General features: G+C 37.6%; 1 protein-coding gene across 2 annotated transcripts in view; it reads right to left on the bottom strand.

Annotated features, from left to right (window-relative positions):
* Positions 1 to 22,403, bottom strand: part of ZCCHC17 (zinc finger CCHC-type containing 17) — a 40,944-nt gene that overhangs the window by 18,230 nt on the left and 311 nt on the right. Inside the window, exons 2-5 of one of the 2 annotated variants that reach the window (XM_017678217.3) lie at positions 18,328 to 18,457; positions 17,859 to 17,979; positions 12,087 to 12,144; positions 1,269 to 1,369 (exon numbers count right to left, since the gene is read on the bottom strand). In XM_017678217.3, coding sequence (XP_017533706.1) covers positions 1,269 to 1,369; positions 12,087 to 12,144; positions 17,859 to 17,924 — 225 coding nt within the window. In that variant the 5' untranslated portion in view covers positions 17,925 to 17,979; positions 18,328 to 18,457. The remainder of the gene's footprint in view (positions 1 to 1,268; positions 1,370 to 12,086; positions 12,145 to 17,858; positions 17,980 to 18,327; positions 18,458 to 22,403) is intronic. The other variant, XM_017678216.3, reaches the window with a different exon arrangement.

The following is a 22,403-nucleotide window of genomic DNA, read 5'->3' as shown; positions in this document are numbered from 1 at the left end:
CTGTGTACTAGTATGTGTAACAGGCAGATCCTGTGGCAAAACAACTTGAGGAAATGGTTTTCATCTCATTCTAGTCCGTCTGGGGGTAGAGACAGAAATGGCTGCTCAGCAATCTATAAAGTCTGTGGAGGTTAGCAGGCAGAAAATAAACGCTGCTTCTTCCAGTTAAGAAAGCCTAATAATCGGCTCAGAATCATGAGCCTAGAATGGGTTTCAGAACATTCCTATAGACTAGATCTCCTTTTAGACTTAGTCTAGAGCATTTTAAATATTAAGACAATTGTTAGCCACACTGATCTTCTTTCACTTCCTCCAGCATTTGAAGCCCTTCTTCACTTCAGCGTCTTGCAACAGTTCTTCTCTTGGCCTGGAATAGTTTTATCTCAACTTTGTATACAATTAGTTCCTTTTTCTTTGGGTCTCAGCTCATATTCTATCTCCTCAGAGAGCTTGTTCCTGATCACTTTACCTAAGTCTACCTCTGATATTGTTTGAACCCATTACAGCACTCATTATAATTTGCAATTATTTTATGTATGTGCTTGTTTACTTTTATATTTGTCTCCTCCAATTATAGTCTACATAAGCTCCATAACAGCTGTGGCCATTGCTGTCCGGCTCACTTGTATCCCTCACACTAGTACACATTAAGCACTCAAATATTGCTGAATACTGTCTCTTTCAGGCCTGTCTCCCCTGCCCTTCTCTTGCTAGAAGAGCCTCAGTGTCAATTCCCATTTCTCCTGAGGTCTGCCCACACGCACAGCCCTCATACCCTTCAGTGAGTTGTTATAACAGGGTCCTTCAGACCTTTCTCACTTCCCTCACACTGTATGGTACCAGGTATTAGGAAAAATAAACGATTGTAAACTCTGTGTCCTTGTTGATTCTGGTCCAAATTGAAGTGTATCTGGCAGGTATTCTTTGGAAGTTGTAATAAAGACTAGTCCCAATTAACTTCCTTCTCTCTGTTTAGTTCTTTTCTGTTTTTTTTTTTACTTCCCACCTATCATTTGGGTAAACTTCAGGGAGGGAAGTTTTATAAACATGTACTTTTGCACCACACTTAGTACAGTTGACACCATTCCTTCTGTGCTTGCAGGGTAAACAGCCAAAAGGTTTAAATCGCAGAATACAGTGGCAGGACTCAAAAATAAGATCAGCCACAGTTAACCAAACATATACACACTCATCATCATAAAATACCAATAAAATCCCCAGATTTTCCTAATTCTTTCTAAACACATGAAAGTTGCATAGAACTTTACCTCTCGACCAATAAGCTTCACCCACACTTTGTCTCCAACATCTACTAGCTCAGAGGGCTTATCCACACGACAGGATGACATGTGAGTTCGATGGACCAGACCTGGGCACAAGAATAAATGGCATAAAGAACAGGGTATGTCTTGGTATTTGCACTCTAAATAACAAGGTAAGGGGAAGACAGGAGTTGAAGATTCACTGAAAAATATTTGTTAATTTAAAACTGAAAATTAAAAGAATTCAAGATCTCTTTTTGTACTTAACTAACAAATACTCTTTAAAAATAATGCTTGATGTTAGTAAAAATGTGACACAATAACTACAATTAATACTAGTAAAAATACAAGTTAGTAAAATTCTTTGAAAGCAAGGGGCATAAAGATGTTTATACGTTTGATGCAAAAATATCATTAGAATTTTTCCAAAAGAAAAAACTCAACAGAGGCAAAAACCTATGGACCGGCAGCATTACTACCTACAAAAGTTTACAAAAAACTATGAAACGACCCAAATGACCAGTAATTGGAAAATAGCTTGGTAAACTATAGCAAACCTATGAAATGCAAGAATAAGCAACCATTTAAATTACAGTTACAGAAAATAGTTATGATAGATGTTAACTGAAAAAGGAAGTATAAACAAGGTGCCATTTTTATTAAAGTAGCAAAATATTTAGAAAATAAGAATGTTGAGAATATAGCAAAATAAGAATTATTGCCAGGGCTAGTATAAATTTTTAGAAATCATTCAGCAATGACTATCAAGAGCAATAAAAAATATTTAATGAAATTGAAGATTAAATGATGGAATAATTATTAAATAATTTAATAAAACAACAGATATCCTTTTCCCGTCTGTCCGAGTTCCTTTCCTGGGAGAACCACATTCCTTACATTCTAAAATAATCTAGTCAGGCCATGTGATCTGGTGGAGCTGACCTCACCCCAACTGTGGGCATATGGCATATGCTTAGTCAATCAAAGTACTTTATCCCACTGGCCACAGTAATTGACTGGTTCAGGGAGAGACACAAGACACTAGCTAAATCAAATATTTTTCAGTATGTTTGCCAGGATTATAAACTACAATTTTACCCAGGTCCATCTTTAACACCATGTGGCAAGAGTTGGCCAGAATGAAGCAAAGAGCACTGGTAAACAAGACAAAGCCCCAAGGGCATAATTGGAGCACTTGATTTAGCACTGGGGCAAGATAGATTTATTCTGCACTCCCCAGTGAAGGTAGTCAAACATTCCCCAACTGTGTTTCTATCCCTTGCAACCAAGAGTTCTGACTAATAATTTGACCCATAATCACTTCTGGAAATCTGTTCTAAGGAAATAACCTTATACAAAGAAAAAGCTACCTACATCAAAATTCTCAATATGTTTTAGACAATCATTTATAGCCTAATACCCAACAACAGAGTAATAAGTCAACAACAGATGGTCCATTAAAAAAGATGCTCAAAAGGTTATGTAAAAACATGTTAACAATTCATCCTTTAGTAAATATTTATTGACTTTGTACTAGGTATCAAGCACTAGAGGCAACTAGCAATTTCTCATAAAAATAAATAATAGTCCATTGGTAGATGAATGGATAAAGAAGATGTGGTACATATACACAATGGAATATTATTCAGCCATAAGAAGAAAACAAATCCTACCATTTGCAACAACCTGGATGGAGCTAGAGGGTATTATGCTCAGTGAAATAAGCCAAGTGGAGAAAGACAAATACCAAATGATTTCACTCATATGTGGAGTATAAGAACAAAGAAAAACTGAAGGAACAAAACAGCAGCAGAATCACAGAACCCAAGAATGGACTAACAGTTAACAAAGGGAAAGGGACTGGGGAGAATGGGAGGGAAGGGAAGGATAAGGGCGGGGAAGAAGAAAGGGGGCATTACGATTAGCATGTGTAATATGGGGGCAGAAAAGGGAGGGCTGTGCAACACGGAGAAGACAAATAGTAATTCTACATCTTACTATGCTGAGGGACAGTGACTGTAATGGGGTTTGTCGGGGGGGGACTTGGTGAAGGGAGAGCCTAGTAAACATCATGCTCTTCATGTAAAATAAATAAATTAATTAATTAATCAAAAAATAAAAATAAATAAATAAATAACAAAAGTACAATGCAAAATTGTAGAGTATGATTATGAATGCTTAAAATGGGTTTTAAAAATTAGAATGATCTAAAATGATGTAACAATGGTTATACTAAGGTATAAGATCATAGGATAATTTTCTCCTTTTCTTTTCAAATGTTTTAATAATAGAGAAAACTACAGTTGACCCTTGAACAATGCAAGGGGTTCCAGAACAAACAAAACAACTAAACGCAGGCCTTTACAAGGGACACTGAACCCCTACTAAAGCCGAAAATCCATGTATAGCTTTTGACTCCCCAAAAACTTAACTACAAATAGTGTACTGCTGACCAGAAACCTTACTAATAGCATAGTCAATTAAAACATATTTTGTATGTTATATGTATTATATGCTGTATTCTTACAATAAAGTAAGCTAGAGAAAAGAAAACGTTTTTTTTTTCAAATTGTTGCAAATCTCCAAAAGATTTCCAATGTATTTATTGAAAAAAATCTGCATATAAGGGGACCTGGGAAGTTCAGACACATGTTATTCAAGGGTCAACTGTATGTCTATTCTGGGTGAAATGAATAAACAATTATTTTGAATGAACATAAACAAGGAATCTGAAGAAAAACTGAAAAGTCAAAGATTTATATCCAAAATAACTGTCTGCCCTGAAGTTGCCTGGGAGAATTATTAACCTTTATTCTCTTTCTCTTAATTTCCCTCTCACACTCATGCATCCACAGCATGTCAGGCCACGCTTGTAACTCAAAGCATCTGCCCTCTGTGTCTGAAGCTCCTTGGAAGCCACTGCTTTCTCTGACCATGGTCTCTGGTCGTCTCACATACCTACTTCAGCTGACTCTGGAGGTTGATAGTCTAGCTCTCTAAGTAACTCTGTGTCCTCCAAATTGTTTTATATATATCTTACAGTCTGTATTTTTTATTTTAGACCATCACATAATTTCCAAATTGGGTAAAATTCATGAAGCTGTTTTTTTTCCCCCATGATGTTGTAATGAGCAGACCAGACTAACTGGAAAGTCTGGAGAGGAAATTCAGATGCCCTAAAGGAAAGAGAAACCTTTCACTTTGACATTTTTTGGCTGCAGCTGTCCTCTTATCCTAAAATTCACTTCTTTCCTCTAATACTAATAGAAGTAATAAAGGAAATTAATATTGAACCAAATATATTTGAAAGAACATTTTTTTTCTTTCCTTTAACAGAAGGACTACTTAATGGGAGTACCACAAACAAAGAAATAATGGCATGAACCATTTGTCCTTCTCCCACCTGATCCCAAAGTAGGGTAATTTTTGGTCCCGGCATTTCTCCTGGTTAAACATGGCATTTCTCAAAGTATTAACAGCAAAAAACTGGAAACAATTTAAAATGACTATGTGGTATATATGAATGATAGAATGTTATTTAAATGTTTACAAAAAGCCTTTTTAAAAGATGGAGAAATATTTAAGTTTCCTTAAGTGTAAAAAGCTACAAAATGTATATACAGTTTAATCTTAATCTCAATGTTAAATTTTATGCACACATGTGACTATAAAGTAATATACCAGAAAGTTAACAGTGCCTATCTCTGTGTGGGAGTAATATCATATAATGATCATTTTCTTTTGTAGTTTTTCCCCTTATTTTTCTATAACGAGCATGCAATATTTTTATTCATTTTTATTTATTTATTTATTTATTTTGAGAGGGCATCTCTCATATTTATTGATCAAATGGTTGTTAACAACAATAAAATTCTGTATAGGGGACTCAATGCACAATCATTAATCAACCCCAAGCCTAATTCTCAACAGTCTCCAATCTTCTGAAGCATAACGAACAAGTTCTTACATGGTGAACAAGTTCTTACATAGTGAATAAGTTCTTACATGGTGAAGAGTGCAAGGGAGCATGCAGTATTTTTAAACATAAAAATAGCTTGAAAGCAAAATGTAAAATGATATTTACATTATGACTGAAATTATGTAAAACTATGCTTCATATGGACACAGACCAAAAATGAATATAAAAATAGTTGTGCTACAACACAGAGAAGACAAGTAGTGATTCTACAGCATCTTACTATGCTGATGGACAGTGACTGTAATGGGGTTTGTGGGGGGGACTTGGTGAAGAGGGGAGCCTAGTAAACATAATGTTCTTCATGTAATTGTAGATTAATGATACCAAAAAAAAAAAAAACAAATAGTTGTGCTACAGACTCCAAGAAGGGACTAGCCGTTACCAAAGGGGAGGAGTGGGGGAGGGTGGGGGAGGAAGGAGGGAGAAGGGAATTGAGGGGTATTATGATTGGTACACATGGTGTGGGGAGTCACAGGGAAGACAGTGTAGCAACTCTGTGGCATCTTGCTATGCTGATGGACAGTGACTGCAGTAGGGCATGGGGGTGACTTGATAATATGGGTGAATGCAGTAAACATAATGCTTTCCTGTGAAACCTTCATAAGAGTGCATATCAGTGATACCTTAATTAAAAAAATTCATATTAAAAAAAAATTATTGTGCTAGGGTGCAAAATTTTTAGAGTTGAGACATTAATGCCTTATCACCAAAAGGCCTTAGTTTATAGGGTCAATTAAACAAGGGAAATGGTTTAGCCCTCAGTTTTGAATGCAAATGTCAGTTAGGCAGTTGGATATTAAGTCTGTAGCTCAGAGGAGGGGTATGAACTGAAGATATAAACATAGGAGTCTTCAGCATGCAGATGCTTTATACTAAAATATATTAACTGGACTGTTAATTTAGTGATTGGTTCAGGGATGGACACAACTCACAAATTTACCAATTTACAACAGATGATATACTTTTCTTATACCTGGAAGGTTCTCAGTCCTTATCTAGTTAAACTACCCCCTGCCCCTGGTATCAAATACCTGAAAAATTAACAGTAACCAGCAATTGCTTCAACATAGAATCAGAACAAAAAAGGAGAAAAATGTTTTGAAATATGTTTCTAGTCCATAAAGTTTTAATGGTTTAACTATTGCTTCCTCATAGAAGAATCCATCTCTCTAGCTCCTTTACAAGATTCATTTCTGCCCTAAATAAGTCAAGACAAACACTGCCAACTTCACATTCTCAGACTTTCAGGCTGACAAACCCCTACCTGTTCATATAATCTCTTTCTAGATTGAATGATACAATCAATCTAAATTACAATTTCATTTCAATCCCTTTTCCCTGGAATCACACCCAGATAATCTTGTCAAAGTCTTGAGTGTTCACATCTCTTCAGTCACAGATTTATAGCAATTACTCAGTATATTTCTATCTATGGCTAATCCTCTACTTTGTATGGGAAATTCATCACTAGTTTCAATCTTAGAAAACAGTCTGAATTCTTGGGAGGAACTTCATTGTTACCCACATACACCGCCAACAGTTGAATTAAGTGTACATGGTAGAGAACACCATATATAATAAACATCTAATAAAACATTTGAGTTCCCCTCATTCTATGCTGGGCACCTCACTAAATATAGTACATCCACCCATTCCTTTAATTTCTACACCAATTTCAAGACATAGGTTCACATGAGGAAACAATCTAGAAATTAAGTAAACTGTCCACTGTCACAAAGCAGATAAAGAAAAAAGTGTAATTCAAATATGAGTCTATCTCCCACAGACAGGTCTTCTACAACATACTGACAGTTCTCCATTTTTTCTTTATTATTGATCTGTGTTATTTTTAAATTAAAAAAAAAGATGATCTCATCTATAAATAGCAGAAACACATCTAATTCTGTTCTAGCATATGCTCCAAAACAAACAGAAACAAACAAACAAAAATGCTTGTTTGTCGTACCACGTGGAAAGGAGTTCTTCAGAACAGTTTTGTGTCTGGATTCCTGACATGAAGACACAAATGTCCAAAAGGCATATTAAGTCCATCATCATGTTCAATAAACCCAACATGATACTTAAGCAGAATGAATCCCATCTGAGTCTGCTGGTAAAATAGGAAAAAAAAATTCTGACAACTTGGAGAGAGCCAGCATCTCAATCATCATGAGAAAAACAAAGTTAGTCTATTATTGTTCCCTTAAAAATATTCTCCCAACTGTATTGTTCAACATTTATTTCTTTCTCAACTTCCACTGACAATAAAGGAGAAAGGTAAAAATTATAAACCATTAGGGGATAGCTGCAGCCAAAAAAATCAACATAAAAGGTCTCCTTTATCTTTGGAGGACTTAAATTCCTTTCTAGACTTTTCAAATAAGTTATCTCCAATCAATGCTGTATGACAATAATGTAAGCACATAAGCTAAAGTGCTTTCACATCCTTCATCTTGTTGGAACTAAGGATTCATTCAAACATTTACTAAACATCCACTATACTGTAGGCAAAAATGGATCCAAAGATGAGTAAAACATGATCCCCCCAGCCAAGAAACTCTAAAATATATACATCATTTCCATTTCATAGATAAGCAAATAAATGCTTAAGGACTAAGCAAGTTGCTGAAATCAAGAAGCTAGTAAACGGTAGAGCAGAGACTAGAATTCACTTACTCATTAAATAAAATGTACTGAACTACTGTACCTCTATAACTCAGGTACTGCTTTAGGCCCTGACATCCCAATAGCCTGACTAATCCACAGCTTAGTGGGTACGTGTAACTTCACTCATTTTATTACACTATATTATAATTTGTTTACATCTCTAGAAAACAATCTGAGAGCAGCAGGGACTATGTTTTCTTATCTCTGTCTACCCACCTAGCATAGTGACCAGAAAACAGGACTCAGTAATTATTTGTTAAACTGAATTCATTGAAAAAATATTTGAGCTTCCACCATAAGCAAGGCACTTTGAAAGTATAATGTTGAACAATCTGCTCTCAGAATGTTATACTCTAGTACTGGTGGGCAGAGGGTAGTAGAGAAAAAATACTATAAGGGAGGAAAGAAATTCTAGTTTAGATCTGAATACAAGGATGGGGTCTTCAATTCAATAGCAGTTAAAGAAGTCTGAGAACAAAAGTTTAAGAAAAATAATTCAAATTACAGTCTACCTTCCTGAATCAAAATGTTAAAATCTGGAGACCAGTTATTTCACAACTCAGTCCTTTCAGGGGGACTTAATAACCTTCCTCCTTAAAGAGCAAAGAACTCAAAATACAACTGCTTAAATTAGCTAATAAACCTACAGAAGAGCTCAGGATTAGAACTCACAGTTTGCCCCTAATTATTTGGCCCCCTGAGCTCCTCTCTGAGGCTTGTCTCAGCACAGCTGTCAGACTAACAAATTCATTCATAAACTGGCAGCCACATTCAGAGGCGTCACCTGACAGAATCAGGACACAAGTGAGTTGAAGACTGACTGCTGGAAGGTGGCAGGCCTTTAACCCCCACAGAGTCCCCAGAGTGTCCCATAAGTGCTCAAGTAAGGATGGGACTTTCATGTACTGACAGCTATGACAAGTACACTAACAAGGAAATCTGTCTTTAGACCAAAAGAGGTGCCGCCCTACAGGGATGGTGATGAGTTCCTCCTCATTAAATCCCAGCCAACGTAAAATGAAAAGCTTTATTACAGTCACTGATTGCTAGCTTGGACACTGCTGGTAAGCTGTTTCTAAGGCCAAGATGCAATTTGCTGCACAGTAGTCTTCAAGGTTAGAGAAATGGCTTTATTATCTAAAGATCAGCAATTGGACTCTTTTTAAAGAAAAATTTGTATTTAAAAATTGCAAAGTTAAAGTCCCTCTTCCATGTACATCTCTCCCCTAGCAAACTGAACTCCCCAGAAGTAGCCATTGTAACAACTTGTTGAATATTCTTCCAGACTTTCTTCTAAACATATGCTATGATTTCATAAATACATCAGCAAATGTAGACATGCTTTAAAAGGCAGGTAGAGTCATGCTATACAAACTCTTCAGCCACATGCTTTCTCATTTTATTATCCTGGACATCTTTCCATTTCAGTAAACTGAAATGTACGCCGTTTCATTAATTCAAAGATGCCCCTTTTCACCTCATTTTAACATCTCTGAAGTCAAATTGTTTCTTATAATCAAAGGTATCTTAAAGCTGCTATCAGTCAGGTATCATCAGTGTGGGTAGAACCATATGAAAACTTTCTACTGACCCTTTCTGGCAAAATGAAGAAGTCACCGGCATCAGAGCATGTTAGAAATATGGTACCATTCTTTTCGTCATCTTCTAGTCCTGCCTAGATATACATAATCTGCCTAATTCTATGCAGCAGAAGAATTGCTGGGTTAAAGGGTAAGTGTATTACAAATGTTAATAGGCATTGCCAAAATATGTAACAATTTATGCTCCCAGTAGTTAAGTAAAACTATTGTTGGAAATACCATTTCTAACACTGGGTATCAATAGCAATCATTTTAATATCTGTTAATCTTAAAGATCTTACGAGTGTTTTAAATCACTTTTTAAAAACTATTTTGAGATAATAATAGATTCACATGTCAAAAGAAAGCATACAGAGGTCCTGTGTATGCTTTACACAGTTTCCTCAATGGTAACATTTTGCAAAACTACAGTACACCATCATGATAGAGTATCGGCTACTGTGTTTGCTGGGGGGAGAGATGTTCATGGAAGATGGATTTTCACCTTTTGCAATTTTTTAAAACACAAAATTTTTTTAAAAAAAGTCCAACCACTGACCCTTGGATAATAAAGCCATGCCACTGTCCCTGGTCCTGATACAGATCTCCTAAACTCTTGGAACTTCCTGAGTGATAGGAACATCTTGTTATTCGTAACAATCCTCTTTCAACCATACCCAAGTTTACGCTATGAGGTGACTATTAGAAAAGCTTCAAGGTGGGGCTGGTAACCATCAGAGGAACCAACATGTGACCAGAGGGTTGGAACTTTCAGCCTGATCTCCTGGCTTCCAGGGAGGGAAGAGGAGCTGTCGTGTGAGCCAAATCACCAACGACCAATGATTTAATCAATTGTGCCTACATAATGGATCCTCTACCAAAACCCCTAACGATAAGGTCTGGAGAGCTTCTGAGTTGGCAAACACATCCATGTGCCAAGAAGGTGATGTATCTCAATTGCAGGACTTGCACATGGGACCCTTTTGGACCTCCCCCTACGTATTTCCTCATCTGGCTACTCATTTTTGTATCCTTTATTATGAACTATAATCGTAAGTATAGCATTTTCTTGAGTTCTGTGGTTGTTCTAGCAAACTGCCAAAACCTGGGAGGGTGATATGGGCATCTTCAAATTTGTAGGCAAATCTGACAGAAATGTGCAAACCTGGGGACTCAATACTTGCAACTGGTAACTGAGGTGAGGGCAGTCTTATGGGTCTATGCCCTTAACCCATGGAGTCTGATGCTACCTCTGGGTAGTTAGTGTCAGAATTCAACTGAATTGTATGATACCCAGCTAGTATCAGAGAATCAAAGAATTAGAGAACTGGAGAACTGGTTACTGATTCCGTATTACATTTTGGAATGGCAATAAAAAGGAATTAAGTACTGATGTATGCTTCAAAATGGATGAACCCTGAAAACAAGTGAAAGAAGCCAATCACGAAAGACCACATGTTGTATGATTCCTTTTAAAAAAGATGTGCAGAATAGGTACATATGTAAAGGTAGAAAGTAGACTGGTGGTTGCCTAAGGCTTAGCATGGGGTGGAGTTGGGAGAGAGTGAATAGGAAATTTGGAGTGACTGCTAATAGGAGTGGGATTTCTTTTAGGCCTGACAAAAATGTTCTCAAATTAGATTATGATTGCAAAATTCTGTGAATATTCAAAAAAAAATGACTGACTTATACACTCTGGGTAAAATGGTATGTGATCTCCATAGAACTCTTAAAAAAAAAAGTAACATATTAGAATCATCAAGTATATAACCTTTTGGGATTAATATTTTCCACTCAGCATAAGTCTGTGGAGATGGATTCAGGTTGTTTCATTTACTTCATTCTCAATCCTTTCTACTGCCGAGTAGTAATCCATTTTACGGATGTACCACTGTTTAAGTTATTTTTAAATCAGTACCAAGAATAAGCATCTTTTAAGATATTTATTGACCAATTGCTATTTCTTCTCCTGTGAATTCTTTTCATACCCTTAGCCTCCTTTTCTACTTCCCCTTTTTTTATTAATCCTTTGTCAAGGCCTCTGAGCAGGCCATCAAATCTGTGGAGTTTGCCTTTCCACTTAACACAACTGTTCTGAGAAACAAGTAAGATTATAGATGTGAAAGAGAGTCTCCAAAAATGTTCAACAAATGCCTACCAACTTATAAAGAAAATTTAAAGCATTACATGTATAATACTATATGTACTGGTTACAGTACTATTTTTGTTTCATGTGCCTTGTACTAGAAAACTCCCAATGTCAGCCTTGGAGAGTAAGTAACTTGCCCTCCCCAAAATCCTGGACTAAAGAGGTCAAGTGACTTGCCTAGGGTCACAAGTAAAATCTAGGGAAGAGCTAGTTCCAAGAGTGAACCAAGAGTTAGCTATACCCTGGCCCAAGTCACAGAAATACCACTCTAGCGGAGTTAATAGAACCTGCTGGAAATGAACTATCATTTGTCTGTATTTATATTTCTATACTAAAAACAAAAACAAAACTAACGTCTGAAAAGTACAGAGCCTGAAATTAGCATGTGGTAGGGGTCACAGCAGAGAGAGTGAAATGGTAGGGCTGAATTTCAAGGTATAGGCTCCCACCTTGCTTCCGACAGCCTGGGATTTTGATAAAGGCTCCATAGTCTGTCACCATAGCAACCTATAAAGAAAAAAAAAGAATCAATGTCACACAAATTGAGACTCTCTCTTCTGTAACATTTAATCTAGCCTCTCTGAATTTCTACTTGGTACTGATGGTCTCTGTCTGGAGCAAAACTGCCTAAAAGTGATGTTCTGTCTATTCTTTTTGAAATTTAGCCTGGCAGAAATGTGTAAACACATTAAAAACATTGGTGAGAATGGAGTGTCATCAGATGGCTTGATAGCACCTAGGAACGCCCAAATTCCACATCTATTAAAATCCCCAAAAGAAGTAACTGAACAAACAGAACATAGAGCAGAAAGTCAGACAATAAAGTTATACTTTCTAGTAGCTAGACAGAGACCTCCAAGCCAATACAGAGAACTTAGTAATTTGGGATGGATCGTGTAGGACATTCTTTTCCCCTAAACTTAAAATCAAACCAGATTATACAGTCTATCTCACTCCAAATGAGAACCTTGGATTTTAGCAAAACAATTAGAGAAAAAGCCAATATAGAGACCTCTGACAGAACCTGAAAAGATGCAATCAGAGAGAAAAAGAGTTGTCCCCAAGTCTGTAGCAGAGCTGACCTATGACAGAGAAGTCAGAGGTTTGTTGGGTCTCTGTAATGTGTAGTAGTAATGAAAGGCCAGAGCACCTGCCAGGAAAACCAACATCCCAGACTCTACTTCTACTTCCCATCTATCTTCTAGCCCAACCCCAAACTGTGGATTAGGATTAATGTTGTCCCTACATTCCATATTTATCACTAAATTCATTATTATTTGTAAACTATTCAATACAATCTTACACACCTACACTTCATTTTGTTCAGTGACCTTAATTAGTTGCTACATCTTGGACAATCACTGTCTCAGCTTCACCAGAACTAAAACAAGGCACATAAGTAAGACAATTCCTGCTGTACTACTATTCATTAACATAGACTAAATACTTACTACATGCAAAACACTATTCAAAGTGCTTTACAGAATCCTGACACCACGTGATGTTGGTACTATTATTATTTTCATTTGATAAATGACAAAAGTGATGCATGGTAAGACTAAGTAATTACCCTATGTTCAAAGCTAGTAAGTAGCAGAGCTAGAATGTGAACCCAGTGAATGTAACTAACTACACTAGAACTGCTCATGGGTTTCTTTTAACTATAAAATTCTAACGGCCAAAGGCAACATGACATTTGACATTTTATCTGTTCCTGGTGACAATCTTCAGAAGTATACATAGTAGGTTCCCATGTTGTAGATGAGGCAGAACAGAAAGAGCACAGATTTTGGACCTGTGAAAGAGGTGGCTTCTAATCCCAACTCTGCCACTTCTTACCTGTGGAATCTTAAACACAACTTGCCTTTCAGGGCCCTAGTTCCCATCTGCATTCACTTTGCTGCTGCAGATAACAAATGATGTATATAAAGTGTGTCATCGACTCGACTGGTATCCGGTACCTAATCTACATTCAATAAACTGTAGCTTTTAAATACTTTGCAGTCCAAGACACTGAAGCACAGAAAGGTTACTGACTAGTGAAAACGCACACAAGGAACTTAGAAACAAGCCAGGCACAGAACCTACGTCCCTGACTCCTAGTCCAGTGCCTCCTACTTCAGCAAAGATCATCACTATTCACTTCAATGTTAGCATGGAAATGGAAAAAAACTTTCTTTCTCCTTGATTTTTAATGGGCACTTGAACTAACTCTCTAAGATACAGCATTAATGGGTTAAGAACCAAAAATTCTAAACTCCTGTTTTACACTGATGAATATACTAAGCTGGGATAGGGACTCAGAGAGTCTTAAAGAAACAGTACAATCAGGCAGATACTTAAAATCGAGGCAAGGTAGAACTGGAGGAAGGACTTTAGAGATTAGCTGGTCCAATCCTGTCATTTTCAAATGAGAAAAGTAAAAACCAGAGAGATGATGTGCTCACCCACAAAGCCAAGTTGTTCTCTGTAAAACAGGGCCACATGGATAAAAAGATAAGGCTTCGAATTTTTAATTACAATAAGCAAATCCATTCTTCCTTCTGGATCAACTACAAGTACTTTGACTGGCTTTTGCTCCACAGTTCTAGAAAGAGGGTTGAGGTATTTTCTATTGCAAAACAACATTATTAAAAGGACATAATTATCTAACAAACTTAAAAGTAGCACCTGGAAGTTGGAACCCAAAATCGCCTTACTGCTGTAAATAAAGACAATCTCACTTTAAATCATTAATCTCCAGTGTCACATTATTATCTTCTGAGGAAATATAACAGATTTTAATTTGGCCTTTCCCAAAAGGGGAGGTTAATGTGCTCCAGAATGTATGCACTTAACTGTTCAGTTAAGAAAAAGCATCCTTGCTATTTCCAGTACCAGGTTTTCCATCACTGTATCTCCTAGGGTACAGTCACAGTTGAAGTTAACAGAATGGCACCTGCCCTAGATAATCACACAGTCTGCCTGGTGTCCCAAGAATAATTAGTCAAATAGCTCAGGGGCAAAAAATTCAGTAATTACCTCAATTGAACTCAAGGCTTGTGTAAAATGAATTTACGAACTTCATTATTAGATTAGATTAGAGGTTGCGTTGGCCTTGAAACTATTCATCCCTATGACATAAACAACTTGAGACTTAGAGAGTAAGTTACTTGTCCAAAGTCACAAAGTTAGCAAGTAGCATGGCCAGAACAGATGTTTTTTTTACTTCTAGACCAGTACTGTTTTCAACTTACCAACATCAATGTCCCCTTAGCATTTCTTTGACTATGGCTGGGCTGAGCCAATTCCCGACTCCCACTGCTATGCTTATACCCCATACATGTTGAATGGACTCCAATGCCAAGTTGCCTCTGAGAGGTAAGAGGAGGATGAATGTTGGCTTTTCGGCTATCCATCCCCCATCCCTGCTGAGCCTACTAAGAGAAGCACTGCGGGTTATGGGCTGTACCACCAATTCCTTCAGGGACAACTGGTCCAAAGAGGCTTAGGTTCAATTTTATTCAAACATTTACTCATCACTTATATGCAAGATACCATGTTGGGCACTGTGAAATAAAAACAACTTAAAAAAGGAGAGGCCCAGCCTATTTTAAAATGAATTTGAAGTAGTTACCAAGATCATGAGACAACCATGGCCTTCTCTCTCCTGTAACTAAAAAACTAGTGGAGGAGACAGACACACGTACAAGTAACAGCAGTATAAGACAGACGGATAAATGCCATAACTGAGGAACAAACAAATGACTGGAATAACCAGATTTACCATCTACCTTCCTCCTGTACCTCAATTCAGTCAAGAGTTCTCTCATGGTTCTTTTGGTTCCTTCATGCATTTATGTACAGATGCAATTTAGCAGAAAGTAGACTTGGACAGAGGACTAGATTTAGAATCCCAGCTTTGCCATTTACTAATGATTGGGCAATTACTGAATTTTAAGAAGAGTGTACTCCAGTGGAGTATGGGGGGACTCGATAATATGGGTGAATGTAGTAACCACATTGTTTTTCACGTGAAACCTTCATAAGAGTGTATATCAATGATACCTTAATAAAAAAAAAAAGGTGTCCTCATCCATAAAATGGGGTTAACAATTTCTTGGGAGAGCGTCAGTGACACAGAATGCATGAAAGTGCTGTCATATGTTAGGTTTATAAAATGTTTCTGAATTTTAATGTAATTAGGTCTCTTTTTTTTTTATAAATATTAGGCACGTATTAAATGTTTGTTCAATGAATATTCTGAAAAAGTTTCTTCTTTACAATTTATCAAGAAATTTCTCTTTGCCTATTTCCAGCATTTCTAGGCCATTATTTTTCAAAATTTGCTCCTGAAATACTGAGCTAGAACATAAAAGTTCCCCTTAAACGTTTCCCTAGCCCATCTGTCCTTGATGTAAAATATAAGCCTATATTAAATCAAGCCCCATCTCATTTAAAAAGCTGTATGTAGGTCAGGACCCCTGTCAGAAATCTAAGTCCGTCTGGGGAGGGCAAAGAAAGCTCTCTTCTCTGCCTTTTGTGCAACACCTGACAAGGCTTCATGATCAGAAAAACCAGTCTCTTCTCCAGTGCTACCACTTCCTTTTTCTGAATCCTAGTACCTCACTGACCTTTGGGGATACCATGGGCTTTCAAGAAAAAGGACAAAGGCTCTAAAGAACAGAATTGTTTGCTATTTCCTAGAATGTTATTATCCTTTGTATCTTGACTTTGTATTACAAGTTGGGACTGACTTAACAGAAGTCAAGAGCCACAATTATTTATAAACCAACTGACAGTCACAAAGTCTGCCTTCAAAGGCCTGACATTACTTATAAACCATAAAGCAAGTTTGCATACTGTAAGTATGCTATCATTAAAATACTACAGACACTCTTAAGACACCCAAAATAATTTCTTGGCTCTACTTTTGCTTCAAGAGGAGGGAGATAATGTAAATGAGTTCCTATTGTGTCTCAGGCATTGTGTTTTTATAGATTATAGCTTATTTAACCATCACAGCAATCCTATTGTAGGATAGAGTTATTATCTCCATTCAACAAATAAGAAAACTGTGGCTCAAAGAGGTTAAGTCATGGTCTCAAGGATCACACAGTGAAAGAGCTAGGACTGGAACCCAGGTTTCATCTGGTTCCAAATTCTCGGCTCTCTAAACAAATACAATGCCTTCTCCCATACAGAGTGTTAATGAGCACCTATTATTTTCTACCCACCTACCTGGGATTGAGGTATACAACAGCAAACAAAACACTCAGGGCTTTGCCCCTCATGAAGCTTAGTGTCTTGTGAGAAAGACAGATATTAAACAAGTATAAAAATTCAGGGTGAGCCTATTTCTTTATGGTGGGAAAAGGATCAGAGGAAATGACATTAGGGTTGAAACCTAAAAGATGAAGAGAAGCTGGTGGGAGAGTGGGGTAGTTGGAAATAGCTTGCACAAAAGCCCTGAGTAGAAAGCAAGCTTAGGATGTTCGGAGTTGTAAGGAACCCAGTGTGACTTGAGAATGAGCAGAGAAGACCAAAACGACATTGTCAAGAGTAGGCAGAGGCCAGGTCATGTAAGGGTTAGGAAAACAAGGTTGGATGTACTCAAGTATAATGAAAAACCTAAAAGAGCTGTGAGAAAGCGGCATGGTCCAATCTGTCTTTTTAACTTTTTAATGTCATTCTGTCTGCAATGTGAGGAAGACATGGAGAGTGACTACAACAGAGGTCCCAGGAAGGATCAGGCAAGAAATAGAGAGCTCAAACTAATGGGGTGCCGTGGGGATGAAGAAGTGTACAGGGCAGATATATTTGGGAGGAAGAAATGATAGGACTTGCTCATAGACTAGAGGGGGAAGGAAAAAGGAAAAATCAAGATCAAATCAAGAGGAGACATCCAGGACAGTGACCAGATTTCTAGCATGGATAGCTGAATGAACAGTGGTTCCATCTGCTGAGATGGGAAAGACGAGAACAGATTTGGTGAGAGAATTAAAAACTTGGTTTAAAACATAGAGATACTATAAGGTATCCAAATGAATATACCAAGTATGCGGTTAGGGTCTGGAGCTTAGAGGAGATACATGTGCTAGCCAGACACTCCTCTAGTCCTTCCTGTTTAAACTGTAATGCTTAAGATATTCTCAGTGGACAGGAACTCCAAACCCATCTGCTTTTTACCCTCAATCTATGCTTAATGTAAATGGTAGGTTTTCAAAGCCAAAAGAACATACCTCTCCTTGGAAAATAGTGTAGAGAGCAGGCAAGTTCTCCATGGTCTCAGGTCTTCCTGAATTCATCCTTAATGTTCTATGGCTCCTCCATTTCTCTTCTGAGAAAACTAATCCACGTGTCCTATCACAAAGAAATAAGACAGACAACAATCTGAGAGACATCTGCATTAAAGAAATGTGTAGATAAGCCTCTACAGAATAGTATTAGATTTAACACCGTGTACTTTCATCCAACTCTCTTAGTCCACTGTAATTGTGGGGAGTTTTGGAAACCTTGACCTTATTTCTTTTCAATTTTATACTTACCCCAAACTGTTAGCCTACTGGTTTGTTTTTTGCTTTTTAATTGCTATTGTGGCTATTCTTTTGCCAAGAGAAGGCTTTCACATATGTCTGTGTAACTTTAAAAAAAAGGTAAGAATAATAGAAATAAGAACTAACTAACATTTATTATTTATTAAGCACTTACTATGTCAAGGCACCGGGCTGAGCATTGAACTTCCAATATCTCATTTAATCCTTAAAACTCTCAGGATGCAGGTTCTATTATTATCATAGAGATGAAAAAAACCAAGGCTTCCAAGGTCAAATTCCTGTGCCTACATAAAAAAGCCAGGAATAGTAGAGTCAAACTCCGGCTGACACCCAAGTACCTGCTTTTAACCACTATGTTAGGTGTTATATCTGAAGTGACTTCAAAAGAAAAAGAATAGCTAATTTTTTTTTCCTGATAAAATTTAAAACACACATGCCTATTTTAAAAATTCAGGACAATAATACATTAATAATGAAGAGAAAATCATTCATAATTCAATTTTGTTTACTTCCTTTCAGACTTTTCTATATATATAGAAGTGGTTTTAATGTAATCATGAAACCATTCATTAACAGCTATTTTCTTATATTTTAGTAATTCACACACATGCTTTTTAATGCCTACATTAATAATCGATTGTTAGATCCATCATATTTATTTAAATAGTTCTGAATCGTGTTAAAATGCACATTACAATTCAGTAGGTCCTTGAGTTCCATAAGACAACCTATCCTTTTAATAAACTTGCTCTTTTTTGCTTAAGTCAACCAGGGATGGTTTTTACTACTTTATTAATAGCACATAGGTAAAGTGCAGGCAGATTTGTCAGTTCTCAAGAAATGGCTGATAAACAGGTTAAACCCAAGAATCACAGCCTGGTTGGACCCCGCCTCTTCCATGTCTCAGCTATGCAGTCTCATCTCCAGGCCTCCTTTTCCCTCTGCCCCATCTCTCACCTCACATCCTAGACCACAGGTTATTTACCTGAAGGCAATGGCTCTATCAAGAGACCTTACTTCCTCCAACCCTTGGAGCACTAATGAAGTACAGAATACAGAGACATCAGTGGCTACAACATCTAAATTGAGCTCAAACATCTTATAACTTGTCCGTTTCTACACAAAAGCCATGGGAAGAGCAATAAAAAAAACAGAAACAACACCTTAAGTTGTTTCTTACAGACTTCTGCTGTGGTTAGACTATAAACAACTAATTTAAAGCTCTCCTGTTTGCTCCTTCTGTAGAACAGTAGCCTGAGAAACCCTATGCAATTCTTAAGAAGAAAGCTGGCATGTGTTTTAGAGGGAAAAAATGAAATATAACAGTAATAGGTTTACAATTTGGGGAAAATAGAGAGTTGACATTTTTTAAAAAATGGGACTTGAAAGTTTTCAAGTTACGTTCTGTAGAAACCTAGACTTCTGTGGTGGCTATTCAGAAGTTCCTCAGTTAATTCAAGTTTATTTTTAAAAAGTTAATTCTGAAATAGTTAGGGACCACAGGATTCAAGAAAGCCAAAGAAGTAGGGCTCTAAGCCAAGAAACCAGAGAGCCTCCATATCACAGGTGGGGGAGCACAGCCCCAAGACCAGATTTGGGGTCCCACACAGAGCAATTGAGAAGCTAGGAGCTTCTCAGTAATTAGGCAGAGAATGATTATTGCTAATTCCCACCTTCCTTCTTTGGGGTGGGCTGTGATAGCAAAAAGGAAAGGAGATTACAGGAAGAGGGCCAGCTTTTAACAGTGTATTATGCTTTGATCCAATTTATCTATTACACTTCTATGTAAGATTTCATTTGGAAAAAAAGATTTCTACTGCTTTAAAAAGAGCTATAAAACATTGAGCTAGATATAGTTCAGTCAGGACTACATCTGTAGGCTTAAAAAAGCAAGTAAATTGACAAGGATTGAGACATCCCATTTGGAGTTGCTTTTCAACAGTTCTGGAAACAGAAAATCCTCCTTAAGTGCCTCATTTTACTTGAATTCGTTTAAGTAACTGTAATATGTAGGGAAACAACAGGGACCCAGTTATCAGCTACCCCCTTCCCAAAGCAAGGGGCAGAGCAAAGAAATAGTATAATAGTATATATAGTATGGGAATGGTAGGTGTGGCAGGGGAATGGTGGCCCAGAGTGAGGTCAGAGCCTATGTTGGCTGAGGAGGAAATCTGCAAAGAAAAGCAACCCAGTGTAGGAAGCAGCGTAATGAGGTCATCAATATATTGGGCAGCCCAGAATGGGGTATCAGTGCCCAAGAATGGAGAAGCAGGGCCTGATGATAGAGGTAGTAATGCAATGTTAGTTTTCCAATTTAGTAATTAATATTGTAGTTATAAAGGAGAATGTCCTTGTTTGTAGGAAAACTAAAGTATTCAGGAATGATGGGGCATCAGGTCAGCAACTTAACTCTCAAATATTTCATAAGGAAAAATTGTTTATACTGTACCTCCACAAATTTATGATGAATTCAATTTTTTTAATGTGCATGCCACTGGAAAAAAACCCTGTCCTCCCTCCTCTTAAACAAAGAGAAGTTCACAGACCAATATTAAATTGGTAACATGCTTTATAGACCTTTTGGAACTCATTTTATGTGTCCCCTTACTGATCTGGCAATGAGGAAGGAATTCATTATACCAATACCAAACATACAAACAACCTATATGTATTGCCTTTATTTCCATCTTCCTTTCTGTTAAATGGAGAAATTGCCCATCTTTATAAGGCTGCTCCCTCTAACTATACTTGGATCCCATCCATTCTCATGTTTTCAGAACACTCAATGACCCAGTTTCTCTCTTATAGATTCAATTTCCCCATCACCCTCTCAACTGGGACCTTGATGATCCCTCATCTCCTTCAGCTTCCACATCCTCTCCTCTCCTTTACAATCATATGTATGAAAAATACTCTCTAGATTCACTGCCTCTATTTCCTGATACCAATCTTTGCCTCATTATCTGGCCTCTGTCCCTATCACACCAACAAAATAACTCTTGTTAAGGATACCATGAGCTCCATGACAATAAAACCAACAGCTCAAGGTTCTCACTTAGGTGATCTTACTCAAACCTATAGCTCCATTATCACCTATATGCAAATTACTCCCAAATTTATATTTCTAACTTCTGAGCTCCAAAGCCATGTTTCAAACTGCCTCCTGGATGCCATGAATGACATCTCCCTTCCCTGCCAAAAAAGAACTGCTCTGTTGCATAAACCAGAAACCTAGGAGTTACTGTTGACTCCTCCCTTTTCACTCCCTGAATCCAATCCATCAACAAGTTCTACTGATCTTACCTCCTACACAGTTCTCGAATCTGTTCAGGTCTCTGCAGTTTCACCAATACCTCAGTCCTCCCTGCCAACATCTCTCATCTAAGTGGTCTATCTGCATCTATCTCTCCTCCAATCTGTTCATACCACTAAGCCTGAGGGATCAAGCCACCTCACTCACCACAGCAATCCCCCAAGCAAAAAAAAAAAAAAAACCACAAAAAACAACAGATGGTTTCCCCAGCAGCCTTAAAGTAAAAGCTACAAAGTCTTGCAAGATCTGACCTCTACCCTCCTCCAGCTTCATCTTGCACCATACTCCCCTTCATTCTTTGTACTGGCCACATTGGCCTCTTTGTGCTTGAGTCCTTTTCCTCCCATTTGTTTCAAGGCCTCTCCCCATGCTGTTCAGTAATGCAATATTCTGCCTTCCTCTCTTCACACAACTAAATTAGAATTCTTCCTTCGGGCATCAGTTCAGTCATCTTTTCCTTAGAGAAGCCTTTCTGTTTATTTCAGGCACCGCTCCTCGGTAGTATTTATTTTACATTTCTTAGTGAGATCATTGTTTCACATGTTTTTCCGACCAGACTTAAACCCCTGAAGTCAGGGACCATGTTTTGGTTCACCATGTAGCCCCAAGCTTTGCACAATAAATATCACGAATTGGACGATTAAGGAAAAGACCTAGTTCACAGATATGAGTCCAAATTTCTCAACAAGACTGTGCTCTGAAGAGCAGGAATCGGACATTTCCTTCATATCTCTCGGGGGCGCACGGCAGGCCCAGTAAATGGCTGCACAATCAGTGCCAGATACAAGTCGGCTTCCTAGGTCAGAGAGAACCTTGGTGGAGGCTGAGAAACAGGTCTTTTCTCCCTGGAAGCGTCCGGCACAGGGCTGGCCGCGGTAGGCACTGGTTGAAAAAGTCAGCCATCGAGAGCCCCCAGC

The sequence above is a fragment of the Manis javanica genome, chromosome 4 (genome assembly GCF_040802235.1).
Source record: "Manis javanica isolate MJ-LG chromosome 4, MJ_LKY, whole genome shotgun sequence".
NCBI lineage: Eukaryota > Metazoa > Chordata > Mammalia > Pholidota > Manidae > Manis > Manis javanica.
Note: the sequence above shows the minus strand (reverse complement) of the source record. Positions and strands in the feature narration are given on the sequence as shown.